Source organism: Geotrypetes seraphini, chromosome 7 (assembly GCF_902459505.1).
Source record: "Geotrypetes seraphini chromosome 7, aGeoSer1.1, whole genome shotgun sequence".
Classification (NCBI taxonomy): Eukaryota; Metazoa; Chordata; class Amphibia; order Gymnophiona; family Dermophiidae; genus Geotrypetes; species Geotrypetes seraphini.
Window position 1 is genome coordinate 191743639 of NC_047090.1, and position 19021 is coordinate 191762659.

General features: G+C 41.2%; 1 protein-coding gene across 3 annotated transcripts in view; it reads right to left on the reverse strand.

Moving 5' to 3' along the window:
• Positions 1–16075: 16075 nt before the first annotated feature.
• The window catches only part of IFT43 (intraflagellar transport 43), a 150164-nt gene continuing 147218 nt past the window's right edge, over positions 16076–19021 (reverse strand). For all 3 annotated transcript variants that reach the window (XM_033951645.1, XM_033951646.1, XM_033951644.1), the window contains one exon: positions 16076–16630. In XM_033951645.1, the coding sequence (XP_033807536.1) occupies positions 16508–16630 (123 nt within the window). In that variant the 3' untranslated portion in view covers positions 16076–16507. The remainder of the gene's footprint in view (positions 16631–19021) is intronic.

A 19021-nucleotide genomic window follows, 5' to 3' on the forward strand; every position in this document is an offset into this window, starting at 1 on the left:
TTGCCACTTGCAGCAGTCTTATACTGACCGGGGGGGGGGGGGGGGGAGGGGAGAGGATATTGAATGAAACAGTTACAATACGATTTTTCTTCCATCTCCTTCTCTCCCGAGTTTATGATGAGAGGTGTCCTCCTCTCCCCATATTACTAGCCAAATTTGCTTGGTTTCTTTATATTTATCACATATTAGATTACGAGATATGATAGTTTCCAAAAATACAAAGTACCATGCCGTGCACAATTAACACAACAGAAACAAGGGCTTTTTATATTACTGCTCTGAAGCAAAATCTCAATGCTGATTTATTCCATGCTTAAACATGAAGGAGGACTTGCTGTTGTGTAAAATCCACTTCTACAAGTTATGTGGTATTTTTTTAACTTAGAAGGGAAGGAGGGAGGGGAGCATGAGCCATAGGATGGAAGAATGGAGGGAGTAAGGGAAAGGGATGCTGAGGTGAGGGAGAGAATAGAAAGGGAGAATTGGGTGTCTGTCTAGGGAAAGAGATGGTGCACATGGGGAGATGAAAAAAAGAGGAGAACTGTTGGTCAGAGAGAGGAGGGAGAGAGAGAGGATTATTGGACATGGTGGTTGGAGAGAAGTGAAGTAGAGATGCTTGGTGCAGAGAGAAGGGGGAGAACATACTTGGCCAAGGAAGCTTCCTGGACTTGTATTAAAAGAAGTGCTAGATTGGGCGTGGGGGGAGAGCTTATGGGGCCAGAAACAGAGCACAGAGAGAGATTGTGGGCAATGGTCTGAGAAGTTGGACCTGGGGTGGTGTAGAGGAAGAGGAAAAGAGATACTTGAAGGGAGAACTGTTGGGAAGAGAAAGGGAGAAATGGTGGATCTGGGGAAGGGAGACAGGCATGCAGGGGGAGAGATGGGATGGAGCAGTTGGGAAGAGAAAGGGAGAGAAGTTGGATCTGGGGATGGAAGGGAGGGAGGGAGAAATGTTAGGCCTGTGGATGGAAGACAGAGAGATGCAGCATCTCTTTTTTCCCCTCCATTTCATTGTTCAGCATCAAAGGAGGAGGGAAGAAGAAAAACAGAAAAGAGAGGGAGCAAAATGTTGGATCATGGGGATAGATGAGCAGAGATGAACCCATTGGAGGGTAGGAGGGAAGAGAGCTGGGATAAGAAGATGCTAGGAGATGGAAAGAAAAGGACAGAGAGTTATAGCCTGACCAGAGAGAGGGAGGGGGATTCTTAAAGTGGTGAGCCATGTGGATGAGGTAAAAAAGGAGATGACAAGATGAGTCAGAGAGCAGTGAATACAGTGGTAGAAATGTAGTAATGGAGAGTAAGAAGGGAATAGGAGGCTGTGAAAGGAGTGAGATGGAAAATGGGAGAGCTAGGGACTGAGAGAAGATGGAAAATTGAGAGGTAGCTCAACATTTTAAAAGAAGAAGGGTGAGAAAAAAGGCAAGATTTGAGTGGACAGAGGCAAAAAAGAAAAGAAAAAGTTAAGAAAGCTGAAAAGGAAAAATCAATATGTTGGACAGGCATAAGAAGGAAATGGAATGAGAGAAAAGGAGAGAAAAAATGGACAGCAGACACTGGAAAGAGAATTAGTTGAAGATAGAGAAAAAGCAGAAAGAGAAACTGGGACCATGATGGAAAAACAAGGTAGAAAAAATTGTTTTATTCTGAATTTATTAACTGGAATATGTTAGCTTTGGGATATGTGCATCACAATTATTTTTGTATTCAGTGGCATAGTCATATACAGCTGATTTGGGGGAGGGACTGGAGCCCAAAATTATTGGATGGGCACCAAAGTTTCTCCCCGCCTGAGTGCAATTTATAAATACTTGAGCTAGTGGGGATTCCCAAGCCCTGCCAACTGAAGACATCTTCCTCCAGTCTGGTAACTCAAAATCTCCAAGCTTTGCAGCCAATGGCAATATCCTCAAGCTGCCCCTGCTTTCATGCATGCATGAAAGCCAAGGGGGGGAAGGAAGGCAGCAGCTCTGGAATATTGCTGCCAGCTGCAGAACTTCGGAAGTTGGAGGGGGAGGAGGTGGCCGTCAGTTGGTGAGGCTTGGGAATCCCTAGTAGCTACAGCAGGGGCGATGTTCATTTTGAGGGAGCCTAAGCTCAAAGTGGGAGGCCAAAAAAGCAGTAATATTTACCCTGATTAAACGATCCTTCACATGCGCTGCTGACAGCTGATTTAGCATCCCCTCTCAAAAGAGGCTCACCGTAGTTGTAATACAAGTGAATGGGAGAACCAGGAGCGCGCATCCCTGCTCATCAGAGTGGGGATGCGGAAGCCTGTGGCTGCTCCCATTGTCAGCGGTGCACATGGAGGATCAGTCAGTCAGGTTAAGTATTACTGCTTTTTATGAAGGTTTATTATTAGATATGTACATCTTCTCTATTAGTGATTGCAAATTTGGGACCTGCTCAACCTTTTTTTTGCTCATCAGCTAGTGTTAGTGCGGCCCCAGAAATTTTTTTTGCGTCCAATGCGGCCCAGGGAAGCCAAAAGGTTGGACACCCCTGCCTTAGATCCTCTGCTATAATGCGATCCTGCTATTTCTTATTACATAGGGCATTCTGGACACCATACAAGCTCTCTAAATTGTCCTCGGAAGGAAATAACAGATTTTGGGACTCTTGACCACACGATATATTACTGTCCCATCATATCCAAATATTGATCCCAAATTTTACCAATTAAGGAAACTATATCTTTAGCGAAAATACTTTTTGGTGAGTTTGCTCTAAACTCTACTCTGTCTAAACATCATATCGCTCTCTTCCAATCTCTAATTAAGATAACTATCAAAACCATATTAAATGATTGGAAACATCCTGACAAAATTTCATTTGTTGCATGATGGAATCTAGTCGGCATTATTTTACAATATGAAGGCATAACTGCCAAAAGGATGCATAGATTCCACAAATTTATGCTTATATGGGACCCAATCATCTGACTTCTCCCTTAACTCAATTATTTCCCTCTGATCAGACTCACTCATAATGGTATAGTTTGTACCTTTGCTTTGGATTAATGCCATAAAACTGCCCAATGATAGATCGATGTTGCCCTTGCTAGTTTTTCTCTACAATATGCCACTGTGACATTCCTAATTCTTCTTGGCGATGCCAGTTTATATTGCCACACTATCATACTTATAGTGCATAAAGTGTTAATCATATTACCAAATGCTCATGTATCGATATTATACTTGTGTAACTTGTCATACCTATGTTAAAATTGTTGTATAACTTTTCTTATTATTTTTTTATAATATAAAATAATAAAATTATTGGATTAAAAAAAATACTGACGAGGGACTGGGGGAATGGAGGGAGGGAGAGCAAGGGCAAGACAGAGGTGGCTTGACAACAAGGCACTAAAGGTAGATTTCTAATTAGTTATACAGAATATGTGAGCTTTATCTTTGTATTTCAAACCTGACTCTTTTCTCTCAAAGCGGAGGATTGATCTGCAGTGCCCTGCAGCTACCTGACTGAATTAAAGACAATAAAAAAACAGGGGACTGAAAAAAGCTGAGAAAACCTGCTGCGATGCCAGCCTTTAATGGTTTGGTACAATTAAAAAAAAACCCCAAAACACCCACCCTTCAGAGACAGCCTTTAACTCATTGAAGTCTGAAAATTCTCACTTCAAAACAACTTGAGAACAGCTGACAGGCAAAGCAGCTTAATTGCAGGAATGAATATTGGAGAAAGCACCCCAAGATCTGCATAACTGCACTGAAAGGTCCAGAAACAGGAGCTGAGGGAGGTTCTGTTTAGTATTCTCAATAACACAAGCTCCTTCCATGAGCAGAGAATTCTGTGATGCAACATAAAAGCCCTAAAAATACACCTACAAAAGAGAATGACACTTTGGTCAATGTTCAGACACACTCTCACTAAAGAGAGACTAAAGGAACCACCTCACCCTAACTGCTTTCCTGGCGCCAGATCCCAGACTCTGAAGAAAGAGAAATGCCATTCATATTGAAAAGTGCCTTAGGAGGGGACAATGATCGGTGGTGAAGTCAGAGCAAATGCTACCAATAGTCGGTGTCTGTGCCCGCATAAGTAGTTTTCTATACCATTCTCCCAGGGGAGCTCTGAACAGTTTACATGAATTTATTGAGGTACTCAGGCTCACAATCTAGCTAATGTACCTGGGGCAGTGGGGAGATTAAGTGACTTGGCCAGGGTGCTTTAACCACTGTGCCACACTTGGGCAAGTAAGTCCCCTTGAACAGCATTAATGGCCTCGTAGCTATATCGAGAAGCCAGTGGGCTAGATGGACCTTTGGTCTGATCCAGTAAGGCTATTCTTATGTTCAGAGCAAATCAGACCTACCCACATAACTTCCAGGTACTGCTACTGACCTGAATATTCAGTACCAGTACCAGCATATGGCCTAGCATTCAATATCTGGGTCTAGATTGCCAGCAGCACAGTGTTTAAAATAAAGGGCACTGCTGCCAGTTGAATATTGAGCCTATGGTATCAGAGGCATGTTTTCCAAAGCTCAGATATCCCAGACAACCACCTTGTGGATTCTTTCTAGAAGCCTTTAGGAATGAGATTCCCCATTCAAAAATTTGACTTCTATTTTAAGCATTGAAGCTGCGAGTGGCAGAGTCTGAATTCTGGACAAAACATCATTCCTTGATTCCATGTGACCAACATTAAGTGAATTCCCTAATAAAACTGGATTCCTAATGGCTAGCTCCCAAAGGAGCAGGAACCAAATTTGTCTCAACCAGAAATAATGAACATGAGCCTATGGTCTCCTCCTTGGTCTCTTCCAAGTTTTATTAAGGTTCTTGTCATCAAGGGTAACAAAGGAAACCCAAAAACATGAGAAGAAGCTCGAAAACCTTAATATGCACAGTATGCCTAGAGAAGAAGAGGAATAGGGAAGATACGATGCCAAACTTAAATATTCAGTGAAGCTGTACGACTAGACATGAAATAAAGCTGAATAGAGGAAACTTTAAAAGCCACACTCTAGGCATTTCCTCTAGGAAATGTTTTTTTCACAAAAAAAGTAGCGGTTGCTTGGAATGCCCTCCCAGGAACAAAACCAGTGATGGAATTCACACAGAGAATCCCTATTTACCAAAGGATTCAATCAAAATATAGAAACTTTCCACTCAAAGCAAAACATAAATGACTTTCTCACGTCAAAATAGCATCGAGAGAAGTAACCTTAGGAAGACATTTGAAAGTTTGGCATCTAATAAAGTGGCTGATCACCATGTTTGTTGCAGCCTTTCCTCCATTGAAGGGAAAAGGCATCCTGCATTACTCTGTACCCTGATCTTCTCCTGCAGCAGAAGCTTCAGATCTTCATGTCAAGAAAGAGACCACTACCAAATGCTCCCTAACCAGTAAAGAATTCAGCAACTTTTTCACCGAGAAAATAAGAAATCTAGAGAAGGACAATGGATTAAATGACAACATATCTATAGACAAATACAAGGGGGAAACTAGAGACAAAATGGAAGAGTTTGAACCTGTCACAGAAATCTAGGTGAAGAAACTATAATAAGAGTGAAACCAAGCCCACCATCTCTCGCTCCTGCCCGATCCAACCGAGAGAACCAGAAGGCCCAGGACTCACCTCCTTATGGATCTCATCAACGACTCGTTACAGACAGGACAAGTTCCACTCAAATGGAAACTCTCAGTCAAGCCCGTTCCGAATAAAGATGAAGACCTAGAAAATCTAATCTAATCTTCCATTTGTGAGTCACACAAACCACAAGCTCAAGGCTCAACCTCTCTAACTATAGAGCGGTAGCTAACCAGCTGTGGATTTCCAAACTAGTAGACAAACTAGCATGCCAACAAATATCAGACTTCCTGGAAAACTCATCGGATCTGGACAAAGCCCAATCAGGATTCAGAAGACACCTAAGCACAGACACTTTTCTAGTAGCAGTGCAGAACTCCATCCTTAAAACACCAGGCTAACATAGAAGACATGATGCTGGGATTCCTAGACCTCTCAGCAGCTTTTGACCTAGTCCAACACACATTGCTAGAAACACAATGCTGAGAAGTAGGCATAAAAGGAAAAGCCATGGCATGGACAGAATCATTTCTTTTTTTTTATATATATTCTTTATTCATTTTTTCATCTAACAACAAGTGCAACAAATATTAACAGTTAAATTTATACAATATCACTTGAGTATCTATTCTTAGTAATTTCACAATTAAAAATAAAAATAAATCCCTCCCTCCCAACCCTATTCTTACACGTGATTACATATATATATTGTTCTTTATTAATCCAACTCATCAATTTATAATTAAACTTCCTCCCACCCCCCTTCCCTATACAATTATATTAGCTTGGGAAAAATGATTATTCATTTATTACAGTATTCTATTAATGGTCTCCAAACCTCCTGAAATTTATTAAAATTTCCTTTCTGCAACGCTAACATTCTTTCCATCTTATATATATGACACAGTGAATTCCACCAAAAACTGTAATTTAATCTATTCCAGTTTTTCCAATTAAACGTAATCTGCTGAATGGCAACTCCTGTCATAATAAGTAATAATTTATTATTATTTGCAGAAATTTGACATGGACAGAATAATTTCTATCTAAAAGACTAACAAGAGTACAATGGCAAGGGGATACCAGTAACTGGAAACAAACATAGGGGTACCACAAGGATCCGCCATGTCATCTATGCTGTTCAACAACTTCCTTCAACCACTGGGAAAATTCATCAGAGAACTGGGGTGGGAATGCTACATTTACGCAGATGGTGTCCAACTTATCATCCCAATGAGGAGACAGGACAAGAAGACTAAACAGACTGCCAAGACAAGACTAGAGAAGATCTTTGGTTGGTTTCAAGCAAATGGACTAGCAGCTAACAAAGAAAAGACAGAACTACTCATAAATAAATGGGGCGGACACAGTCCCAGATTTCAACTAACACTAAATCATCTGATTTCAACTAACAATAGAATCATCTGAGTGAGAAACCTAGGAGTTTGGCTGGACCCAAGTCTAGACATGGCAACACAGATCCAATGCATCGTCAAAAACGCTTACGGAAAACTTTACTGGGTTAGAGGACTAAAACCCTACCTCTCCCACCAAGCAATGTCCAATGTAGCAATATGCCTGATACTCACAATCTTTGATTACTGCAATGCAATCTTTCTGGGCTTACTGAAATACATGATCATACAGATCCAAACAGTACAAAACACTGCAGCAAGGTTTCTGCTAGGAAAATCAAGAGTTACCCTGGATCCCAACTGAAAGTAGGGTGAAATTCAAGATCTTACTGCTGACACACAAAACCATTCACCTCTTAGAACCACAAAATCTAGCAGCTGAACTACATAGCCAAACACCACCACGCACCCTGCGCTCAATCCAGAGTCCCTACTACAAATACCCTCCTTCAAAGACATAAAATATAAAAGCACCAGGGCAAGAATGTTCTCTGTAACGGCAGAACACCCTGCCAAAGGAATTAAAACTAGAAAAGGACACTGGAAAATTCAAGAGCCTTCTCTGGAGTTCACATTCCTTGAGTGTAAAGGCTGTCAAGATAAGCATGGAAGTATCTGTAAGGAGTAGCTTTTGGTGTGCAGGAGACTGAAAAGGAAGGCCTCTGGTGAGACTGGATGGAATTATCCATCATTGGAGGGAGTGTTGAATGTCTGAGATCACATATATTATTGCTGAGAGATCCAGTGGCCTGTGACCACTGGGATGAGAGAGCCACTGAAGAATTCTGAGGTGGAGATGTGCAAATGGATTGACAAGAACTGTTGAGGCGATGTAACCTGGGAAACATTTGATGTGCTATTATAAGTGGCAAAGAAGAGATTTTCTGGCACAAGTGAAGGAGATAATCTACTCTTCACTGGGGTAGAAAAGCTCGACCTTGAGTAGTGTCTAAGAGAGCTGTGATGAATTCCAAGGCCTATGTCAATTGGAGATGTGATTTCTGGTAGTTCACTGCAAATCTCAGTAGTTCCAAAAGATGAACTGATAGCATGCTGAACTTGTGATTATGAGGTCTTGATCAACCAGTCATCCAGAAAGATATAAAACCCCCATGAGCATAGGGTTGCAACTACTACTACCAGGCATTTTGTGAACATTCTCAGTGCTGACGCTAGTCCAAAGGGCAAAACTCTGACTGGAAGTGTTGAGAATCTACTTGGAAGCAAAGGTATTTCCTGTGGTCAGGTTAGATTGAGATGTGTGCATAAACTTCTTTGAGTTCTAGAGAGCAAAACAAGTCATTTTTCTCCAATAGAAGAGGGTTCCCAGAGAGACCATGCAAAATTTCTCATTCGCTAAGTATTTGTTGAGAGCACAGAGGTTTAGAATTTCACAGAGGAGGGCCACGTAGATGTGGAAGGTTTGATACCTAATTACCTTGCTGACCATTTTACTTTTACAAGATCTAGATGTTCATTGCGTATTGTAACTTTATTTGCATTTCCTTTTGTAACAGGCTGTTTATTTAAACAATATTTTCACCGTTTATTTTAATTTTAAGCAGCTAGCTAGGATGTTGACTTTTGCCAATTATTAGGTAATTCAAATTCTTATTTGCATTTTAGGAAATTATTGAAAGCCCCGGTATGGACTTTTTTAAAAAATTCTTTATTCATTTTTTCATCTTGCATCAAGTATACGATATTACAACATTTGAAATTAAACACATCACTTGAATTTCTTTCTATTATTGCCTTAAATACATAAATTTACTCCCTCCCCACCCTACCTTTCCCACAAATACTTTAATCAAAAATATCATATAAATATTACATTCTTATCTATTGATTAAACTTTTAATAGAGCTTATATACCATCCCCCCTCCCCCATATTTATAAAAGTACTTTCAATGGAAAATGGCGTCTATTCATTGCAGTAAGTTGTCAATGGTCCCCAGATCTTTTTAAAATTATTATAATTCCCTTTTTGTATAGTAAGTGTTCTTTCCATTTTATAAATATGGCATAAAGAATTCCACCAGAATGTATAACTGAGTCTACTGTAATTCTTCCAATTACTGGTGATATGCTGTATGGCAACTCATGTCATAATCAATAAAAGTTTATTATTGCTTGATGAAATTTGGTATGGACAATATTAAAAGCATACCATCACTTTAAGTTTTAAGAAACTTTGCGACTGCTCGTCCCGTGCATGTGCAAGTGCCTTCCCTCCCGACGTAGATTCACAGTACCTCAGTTCCATAAGCAAACTAAGAAGCCAACCAGGGGAGGTGGGGGGTTGTGAGAATATCTGCCTGCTGTCCCTGGAAAACACCTGTTATGGGAAGTAACTGTGCTCTATCCCAGGACAAGCAGGCAGCATATTCTCTCATGTGGGACTCCCTAGCATACTACAATGGGATGGAGGGAGTGTTGGCCATTAAAAGAATACATTTTGGAATGCTACTTGGCTGAAATGACCACCCCCGTCTGTATGTTGCTGTCCTGCACTGATTTGCAAGTAGTATATAAATACATTTTTATGTTATGTTATGCTAACAGTGCTTGGAATAGTAGCAACACCACCTGGAGGTATTAGAGCAGTGGTTCCCAACCCTGTCCTGGAGGACCACCAGCCCATCAGGTTTTCACGATAGCCCTAATGAATAAGCCTGAAAGAGATTTGCATGTAATGAAGATGATAGGACTGCAGATCTGCCCTATGCATTTTCATTACGGCTGTCCCGAAAACCCGACTGGCTACTGGTCCTCCAGGACAGGGTTGGGGACCACTATATTAGAATACCTGCAAGATGACTGAGCTGTTTGTGATGACTGATTCTTAGATAATATCATACAGTCAAAATATTTTTAAATTCTGTCTGCAGCCTCTTCAATGTAATCGCTGAAAAGATCATCGTGCTTACAAGGAATACAAGCAGGAATAAATGATGTTATTTTAAACGATAAACTGCTTGATTTTACACAATTGCAACATAAATTTGGGCTCAATAAATCACAAAGTTTTAGATGGTTGCAATTGAAGCAGGCCATTCAGGTAGGGTTCCCTGAATGGAAAAGTCTCAATACTCAATTTAGTTTGGAATTCTCATGCTTTCAGGTAGATTTTCTGGGTCACCAGGCTGCACAGTGGTATAAAACTATTCATGAATTAGTTAAGAAAAACCCTAAAAATGGTCTTAGGGATATTTGGAGCATTGAGATTAAGCATCAATTTGGTCTTGGAGGATAAGATGTACAATGTCTGCATCTATGAGACAAACATGGTTTTTTCTTTTGCATAGAGCATTTTGGACCCCAGTTAGATTACAAAAGTTGAATAGTTCAAAGTCTAATAGATGCTGGCATTGTAATCTTGAAATAGGGACATTGGATCATCTTTTGTTTTATTGTCCCTATATTTTAGCCTTTTGGAATTCCATCTGGGACCAAGTAAATTGTCTACTGGAAAATCATGTAGCATTATCTTATGATACAGTATTATTTGGAACAGCTATAAGAAAAAAGAGTCAGATATCATCATTTAACAATAAATTTTTATTAATCATGACTGGAGTCGCTATTCAACATATCACCAACAATTGGAAGGATTGCAGTAAACTTAATTTCACCTTTTGGTGGAACTCATTATGTCATATATTCAAAATGGAAAGATCAATAGCTGTATAAAATGGAAATTATAAGACATTTAATAAAATATGGGGACCACTGACATCTTTTTGTGATGATTAAACACCAGTTACTCTATTGAAATATACACCGTGAATAGTAGAGAGGGGGAAGGGTTCTCAAGCTATTGTGATTATTAATAATAATAATGGGGAGGGGGTGGTTTTTATGTTTATATATATATACAATTGTTGTTTTTCTTGATTGATTTACAAGTGATGTTTTCAAGAATTTGTATGGTTTTAATATGTACACTTGTTGAAAGATTAAAAATGAATAAAGATATATATATATATTGTATTCCTTTTATATATATATATATATATATAAAAAGGAATACAAGCAGGACATTCTTGGACTGAAGTCTCTAAATAAAAAATCCGGAGCCAAGCAAGCCTGCACATTGTAATAACCACTGCAGAGGAAGTGATTTCAAATGCATCAAAAATGGACATGACCATGTATTCTCCTGTTACTAATAACTTCTTAACAAGTTGGTGAAATGATTTGTGCTGGTCTGTCTTCAAAGTTTGGCAACTTTTTTATTAAAGACTTCAAATAAAAGGTCATATAGAAATTGTACTCCATTATTCTACTGGCAAGCATAGATCCCTGGAATACGCTTACCAAATCTGTCCAGGGTTCGTGCTTCTCTGCCAGTGGAGTGTTACCATATGAGCAAAAGTGGAGAGAGAGTGGTGCGGTGGTTAAAGCTACAGCCTCAGCACCCTGAGGTTGTGGGTTCAAACCCACGCTGCTCCTTTTGACCCTGGGCAAGTCACTTAATCCCCCCATTGCCCCAGGTACATTAGATAGACTATGAGCCCGCCGGGACGGACAGGGAAAAATGCTTGAGTACCTGAATAAATTCATGTAAACTGTTCTGAGCTCCCCTGGGAGAATGGTATAGAAAATTGAATGAATAAATAAAAAAGTTATCAGCATGCTTTAGGGCAGACTCAACCATAAGAGACTGGTGTTGATGTTGAGGTTTATCAAACCCAGGACAAGTATATATTCTATAGAGGGAGTCTATCTTGTTAGATGCAACTGGCACAGTGAGAGATGTCTCCCAGTTCTTAAAGAAAGCATTTTTCATGAGCTTATGGAGTGGAAACTTGATGTACTCATTAGGCCATTCTTCATAGTCTAAGGTAGTAATCTGTGGAGTGGAGGATGTAAAAGATCAGACAGTATTCTGGAGGCCACATTACCAAAAAGATGTGCTAAGAGTTGAGTCGGTTCAGCGAATGGCCACCAGGATGGTCTCAGGACTCAAGGATCTTCCGTATGAGGAACAACTGGGTAAGTTGCAACTATACTCACTCGAGGAACGCAGAGAGAGGGGAGACATGATTGAGATGTTCAAATATGTCACGGGCCGTATTGAGGTGGAAGAAGATATCTTTTCTCTTATAGGACCCACGGCAACAAGAAGAAAATCAGGGGTGGGAAATTTCATGGCGACACCAGGAAGTATTTCTTCACCAAAAGGGTGGTTGATCACTGGAATGATCTTCCACTACAGGCAATTGAGGCCAGCAGCATGCCAGATTTTAAGAAAAAATGGGATAGGCATGTGGGATCTCTTCATAGAGGAAGTTAGGGGGTGGGTCATTAGAGTGGGCAGACTTGATGGGCCGTGGCCCTTTTCTGCCGTCATTTTCTATGTTTCTATTCCATAAGATTCATCTGCAGAGAATTCAGGAAGGTCATCACTGGATTATGGTGACAGATTAGAGTCAGTTTCATCAAAGTAATCTCTTGTAGGAGGCCTTGAAGAAATGTATCAAGAAGCAGGTGTACTATGCTTCCTGGAAGATGATGCCTTCTAGAAGTAGCAGGAGCCTGTGCAGGCTGCAACTGCAGTAGCCCAGCAAGCTCCTGTTGGCATATCACTCGGAGATGATCATGTAACGATGGCAACGGTACCGATATTAGCAAATGTACAGTGGGCGCTTGTTGTACTTGGTGTTGAGGCATCGGGGACCTTGATGCTGAGGAACACCGGTTGAAGAAATGGTGATTGGTTGTCCTTGCATCAATGCTTACATTGCTTCTAGGCCATGGAAGCTGGGGAAGATTTAGGGGGAGACATTAATCTTTAGTCTTTATTATATTTGATACACCATTCAAATGGCCTGAAAGGCTTTATAGCAATGTACAAAGAAAATAGAAGAAATAACATTACAATAATTTGTTAAGGTGAGTAATATACATGAACTTGTTGATACAGTAAAAGGGAAGACAGACAAGTGAGAATAATTACAATTAGATGCCACACCATTTGTGCTTCTTAGCTCTCTTACGAGACTCACCAAATGCCGGCAGCACCAACGAGGAAGACTTGGAGTCCTTGCACTGCGTTGTTGACACAGACGGTGCAGGTGTCGATGTCGAAGTAGATTGAGGTTGAACATCAGGATCAGAATCCCCAGCCATGCTTAATGCCCCTGAAGTGGTACTGAAAAGCTTTTCAAACTGAAGCAACCTCTTCTGCATATGAGAATAGAGGGTGCATAAAATGTCTCGAAGGTCAGGACCAAGACACTGGACACACCAGTTGTGTGGATCAGTGCCTGAAATGGTTCTGTTGCATTGAGGGCACCATTTGAAGCCGCTAGATGCTTTGGACATCAAGGGGAAAACTACTGACACAAAGCCAAATGGCTCAGGGAGCTCGAATAAAACTCAATCCGACAATGGTTTGAGGCTCCTGAAATGAGTAAAGGCTTTGAGGGGCCCAAAACTAAAACAAGTTGAAAACCCCTTGACTAAATGGGAAGAAAAGAAAGAAAAAACTAATAATGATGAAAACTGAAGAAAAAAAATAAAGGGAAGGCACCGAAAAAGGGAAACATTTTGGTGCACTGAGAGCTATAAGAGATTATAAGCTATATCAGTTCTGCATGTTAAGTCTAGTGCTGTGTACGCCTTTTGGTGCTATAGTAGCGGGCGAGCAAACCTGGGTCTCCTGCACTCACTGCACTGTTTGACAGATTTATCTCCTAAATAGAAATCATTTTAAAATTAATCATTCTAGACTGACTATTCTTGTACTTTTACTATTTCTATTCTGTAATTCGCTGATTGTCCAGTTCTCTTCCGTGTAAACCGCCTAGAAGTCGTATGATCGTGGCGGTATAGAAGAATAAAGTTATTATTATTATTATTATATTAACCGTGTTCTTCCATATAACGGAAGTGACTAATGCATATTCTGCACAATGCTCAAAGCCAACAATTCTAGACAAAGCTTGGGTTTTTTTACAGGTTTCAGGTGGGAGTTTATAAATAAATTGTGTATTTTACACACATTTCTCCAATTACAGAGTTAGAAACTACAACGAATCTGGACAAGCAAGTACTGGTAATAAAATCTAAAATCCAATTTCCTTTCAGCAAACCAACAGGATTCATATCTGAAAGAGAGGCACAAACAAGGAAAGTCATGAAGTAGAGCAATTTGTTCCTGAGGCCGGAGATTGTACAAGTGAAACATTTCAGCCACCCTCAGCTTCACTCAACTGGTCAGTGGCATAGTCGGCCAGAAACACGCCCTGTAGCCAAGCAGGAGGGCAGTGGACAGGGCACAATTTTGGCATCCCCGCTGCCCTTACATACCAACCACACACAGCTTGTTACAGCTTTGCCTTGGTGCAGCACATGGTAAAAAATACTTTATTGGGTAATGGTCAGCGAATAGCATGCAAATTATATGCAGGCTATTTGTGCGGATCAGCCCTGGTAAAAGGGGGAGGACCTGTGCCTGGTGCCTGCTCAGAAGAGCAAAGTATAGGCACGGTTCTTCCTCCCCAAACCCTCTTGTCAGGTCTCAGAAAAACAATTTCTGGTGCTCCTTTTTTCCTAGATACCACATCTATACACTTTGGGTATACTTGCACACTTCACTCCACTAGCAAAAGTCACGTATATGTGCTCAGAGAACCGTTGACAATTAGAGACCGTACGATGAGCTAGAGAGCCCACCACTAAAATGGCTACTTGCTTCCTTTGTGAGTGCTAATCATTTTAATGAGACACACAATCTTAAACACCGTGAAGAAAGAACTTAGCTTCATTGTGCTGAAATGTGAGGACCCCAGACCTGCAATACTGTGTGTCTCGTTAAAATGATTAGCACTCACAAAGGAAGCACGTAGCCATTTTAGTGGTGGGCTCTCTAGCTTATCGTACGGTAATCGTGACTTCTGCTAGTGGAGTGAAGTGTGCAAGTATACCCAAAGTGTATAGATGTGGTATCTAGTTTATAGTGCAGTACACTGGGTGTATAAGTCAGTAAATCCCGTTTATTGTCTTTTGGGCTCCTTTTTTCCTGCCATTGCTGCTCTCCCTGCCGGCTCAGCTGATCTCAGCAGTGGAATCCCCAATCAGCTGAGCCAGCAGGACTCCCTGAAGCCGCTGATCATCAGCTTTGGGGCTTCCACTGCTGGCTCAACTGATAGCAGCTCTGGAGCTACTGAGCCAGCAAGGGAAGCCCCAAAGCCGACAATCGGTGGCTTTGGGGAGTCCTGCAGGCTCAGCTGGTCAGGGATTCCCCTGCCACAATCAGATGAGTCAGCAGGAAGTGCTGGCTCATCCACACACATTTTTCTAATGGGTACATCTGTTGTGTGAGCTCATAAAGCATGCACAATATCTGCGCCCAAAATCCTTTGCAGCTGAGCCAGCAACTCCTGTTCTCCCTGCCGGCTCAGCAGCAGAGGAATTCTCGAAGAGCCGAGCAGCAGGGGAAGAGTCCCACAGCTCAGCTGATCAAGGATTCCCCTGCCATTGAGCCAACAGGGAGAGCAGGGGTTGCTGGCTCAGCTGCAAATAACTTTTTGTTTTGTTTTTAATAGGCACAGCTGTTATGTGCCTCACACATGTACAACAGATACTGGCAGCTCCAGAGCTGTTGGGAAAATGTCAGCCTCGATTCCTCAGAAATGGGGGAGGGGTGTTCCTGTTCATGCATCACAAGGAAAGCTCATTACAATACTAATAAGCTCCTTGTAATGCATTTGCATAGGGTTCTCGGTGGCTGCTAAGAGGATTGGTAGCAGCCACCGAGAAACCTTTTGTGCAGTGAGAGGAGAGCTTTCCATGCAGTAACACTGCTTTAACAAGTCTTACTGCCACAGAAAGTATCTTAGCATCGGGGCCCAACAGTCTTTTAGGGCAGTGTTTCTCAACTCAGTCCTGGAATCCCCCCATTGCCAGTCAGGTTTTTAAGATATCCACATTGCCTCCATTATATGCAAATGTCTTTCATGCATATTCATTGTGGGTATCTTGAAAACCTGACTGGCAAGGGGGGATTCCAGGACTGAGTTGAGAAACACTGTTTTAGGGGTTACAGAGCTGCTTCAAACATCCCCAGTTTGATCAGTTTTTTGAATCTCAGCAGCTAGAGGCTAATCCAGAACTGACCAGTCAAAGGTTTTCTCTTTGATTCATGAAATGTTGGCAGCAGAGATAAATTGCTGCAAGACTTTGGAGGCCAGCATCACGATTTTGAACTTAGCTCAGAGCTAGAAGTCAGCATAGGGATTTTAGGAAAGACTGACCAACTGAACAATTCAAATCTTATATGCAGCAGTATTTGAGTTGTGGTGTTTGCATATTTTAGGGAGTGTAGCAACGTATGAGTTCAAAGTCTGGATCTCTGGATGTCTTCACCCTTTTCTCTCTGGCAGGGTAGATAGGCCCAAAGGTCCACTTGGATGTAGCAGAAGAAGAGACAAAGATAGGTCATACGATAAATTTAACAGAAAATATATTTTTAACCAGAAATGAGTAGACTGGTTTTGTGTCTTTCATTACAGGGAGGTTCTAACTTAAGTTTGAAGGGATGCCAGCTTTCTGGGGTCCTCACTCTCACCAAGGAGAAGATCCCACTCTGTCAGAAGCTCTGAGGACACTTCCGTGTACAACAGATCCCAGTCCCAAACGACATCATCCTGTGTGAGAGAGAAGCATAAGCTAACATATGGAGGACTAACACTAGGGGACGACATGGAACATCATATACATTTCACCAAATACAGTATATCCATTGTTTTTCATTATTTGTTTTCAATTTTGTACAAGTCCTGCTTTGGTTATCTGTAATGTCAGTGCCTCTCAAGCCAGTCCCATCAGGTTTTCAGGATACCCACAATGAATTTACATACCAAGGAGGCACTGTATGCAAAAGGTATGCCTCAAGGCCTGGTTGAGCTGGAGTATGCTCCCCACTCTCCTTTAATTATATTATTTTTTAAATGTCTCTTCTTTTACTCAAAAACCTTATACTCCTCCATTAAGTTTTAACTATTGGAGACCTTTAACTATGAGGTAGCTGAACTAACCAGTTCAGTTCAGTGGGCCTACTTTCTACCCCAGTTTCTAAATATGATTTTTGAGTAAAAGAAAAAAATGTTTTAAAATAATGGGGTCCTTATATTATGTTTAAATCATTTTTATTAACATTTTTCAATAGTACAAACTCAAATCACAGCACAAATACCAAGCAATAACAACCCCAGTAATCCCCCCTCCCGTCCCTCCCACCCACCCATCTTGGGAACAGCCACCCAACTAAGTCCAAAAAGAAAGCAGAATGCATCAACTCAAGAGTCTACTTCTGGCACGTGGGGCCAATGTAGCAGAGAACGGCAACCAACACTGGAGAAACAAAGTGCCCAGTTTAGAGTCCAGATTGGAAAGAGCTTGACATTCAAACCCAGCCAACTGTATCATCAAGGTCAGCCAAAGCATCAGTGTTGGGGTATGGGGCGACAGCCAACATTGTAAAATGGCCGTAATGCCCATAAGTATTGATTTTTGAACAAAGGTTGCGCATCCCCGCCGCACCGGGAACAAGGACAACTTCAAAGTAAAGAGAAAGGTATCAGTGAGCCTCCAGAATGTTATCTAGTTGCCCAATCTTCGTCAGTAAGCCTTAAAGCCCGGACAGGACCAAAACATATGTCCCAATACGCCGGAGTAGGTGCAAAGAAAGCAACTTATAGAATCGCTCTTTTTCTGCTGCTGATTTTAGTACTTGAGGTCCCAGTTTCAGACTTTTCTTGATGACATTCGCTGAAATAGGTAACTGCAAATCCACAGTCCAGCATGCCACCACCACTGCATATTTTAATTTGCCTGCCAACTCCTGCAAAAAGCGATGAAAACGGAGCGGGATAGGCACCTGGGCTGTCAAACATAGAGATTCCGATAATTTTTCCTGAGTCTTTTCCAACAAAGCATTGCTAGGCAGGGTAATAACATAACGATGTAGTTATCTGTAGGAATACCAGTCCTTGAGTCCTAAATGAAAGGACTCCCGCAACTGTTGAAATGACTGCAGCTTACCATCAGACTGTAACACCTGAGACAAATACAGCAAACCCTTCCGAGTCCAATCAGAGAAGGACCTGTGACCCATCCCCGGAATAAAATTGCCATTACCCCCTATTGGCAGGCACAGAGTTTTATACGGGAGTATATTTAACAGTTTACATATACATTTCCAAGTTTTGCGTGCTGGGAACAAAAATAAATCGCCAAAGGAATGGGTACACTCCGGCAATTTTTTAACATGAAGTAAATAGCTAAAATGATAGGGAGAGAAGGCCATACATTCAACAGTTGTCACAGAGAAATGAGTAATCCCACAGAACCAGTCATTCACATGTCTAAGTTAGCAAACCAGATTAAATCTTCCCAAATGTAATAAACCTAAACCCCCCTGGTCCCTGGGTAATAACAAGGTGTTCATAGGGATGCGAGAACATTTGCCCCCCCACAAGTAGTTGGTTAAGGACCTCTGCAATAATAACAAATGACCTTGCCTCAATGGCAGCGTTTGAAGGATATAGACCCATTGGAGAATCACCAGCTTTTTGTAAAACGCAGTTTTACCCAATAATGTAAGCGGGTATGCCTTCCAGGCATCGTTTGCATCAGTAAAGGTGTCACATTAATAATATAAAGTTGGGTCAATTCTTGCGGTATAAGTATTCCCAAATATCTCAAATGATGAGGCGCCCACTCCAAAGGAAAGGGTCCTGTCCAGCCATCCCGGACAGCTGCTTGCAACCGAAGTACCAAAGACTTTTGTTGATTCAATGTCAACCCAGAGTACACACTTCTCCCTCCGTATTCGCTGTGATAAGGAATTAACAGAACCGCAAATACAGAAAAATCGCAAATAACTTTTTCATATGTTATTTGCTGTTTTCTATTAAAAACCATCATGAACCTGAGAACATTAAGTTCATGATGGTCATGGGAATATTGATAAAGCGGGGGTATTTATTTTATCTTATAAGAATATAAGATTGTAATTACAAGTGATCTGTGAAAAT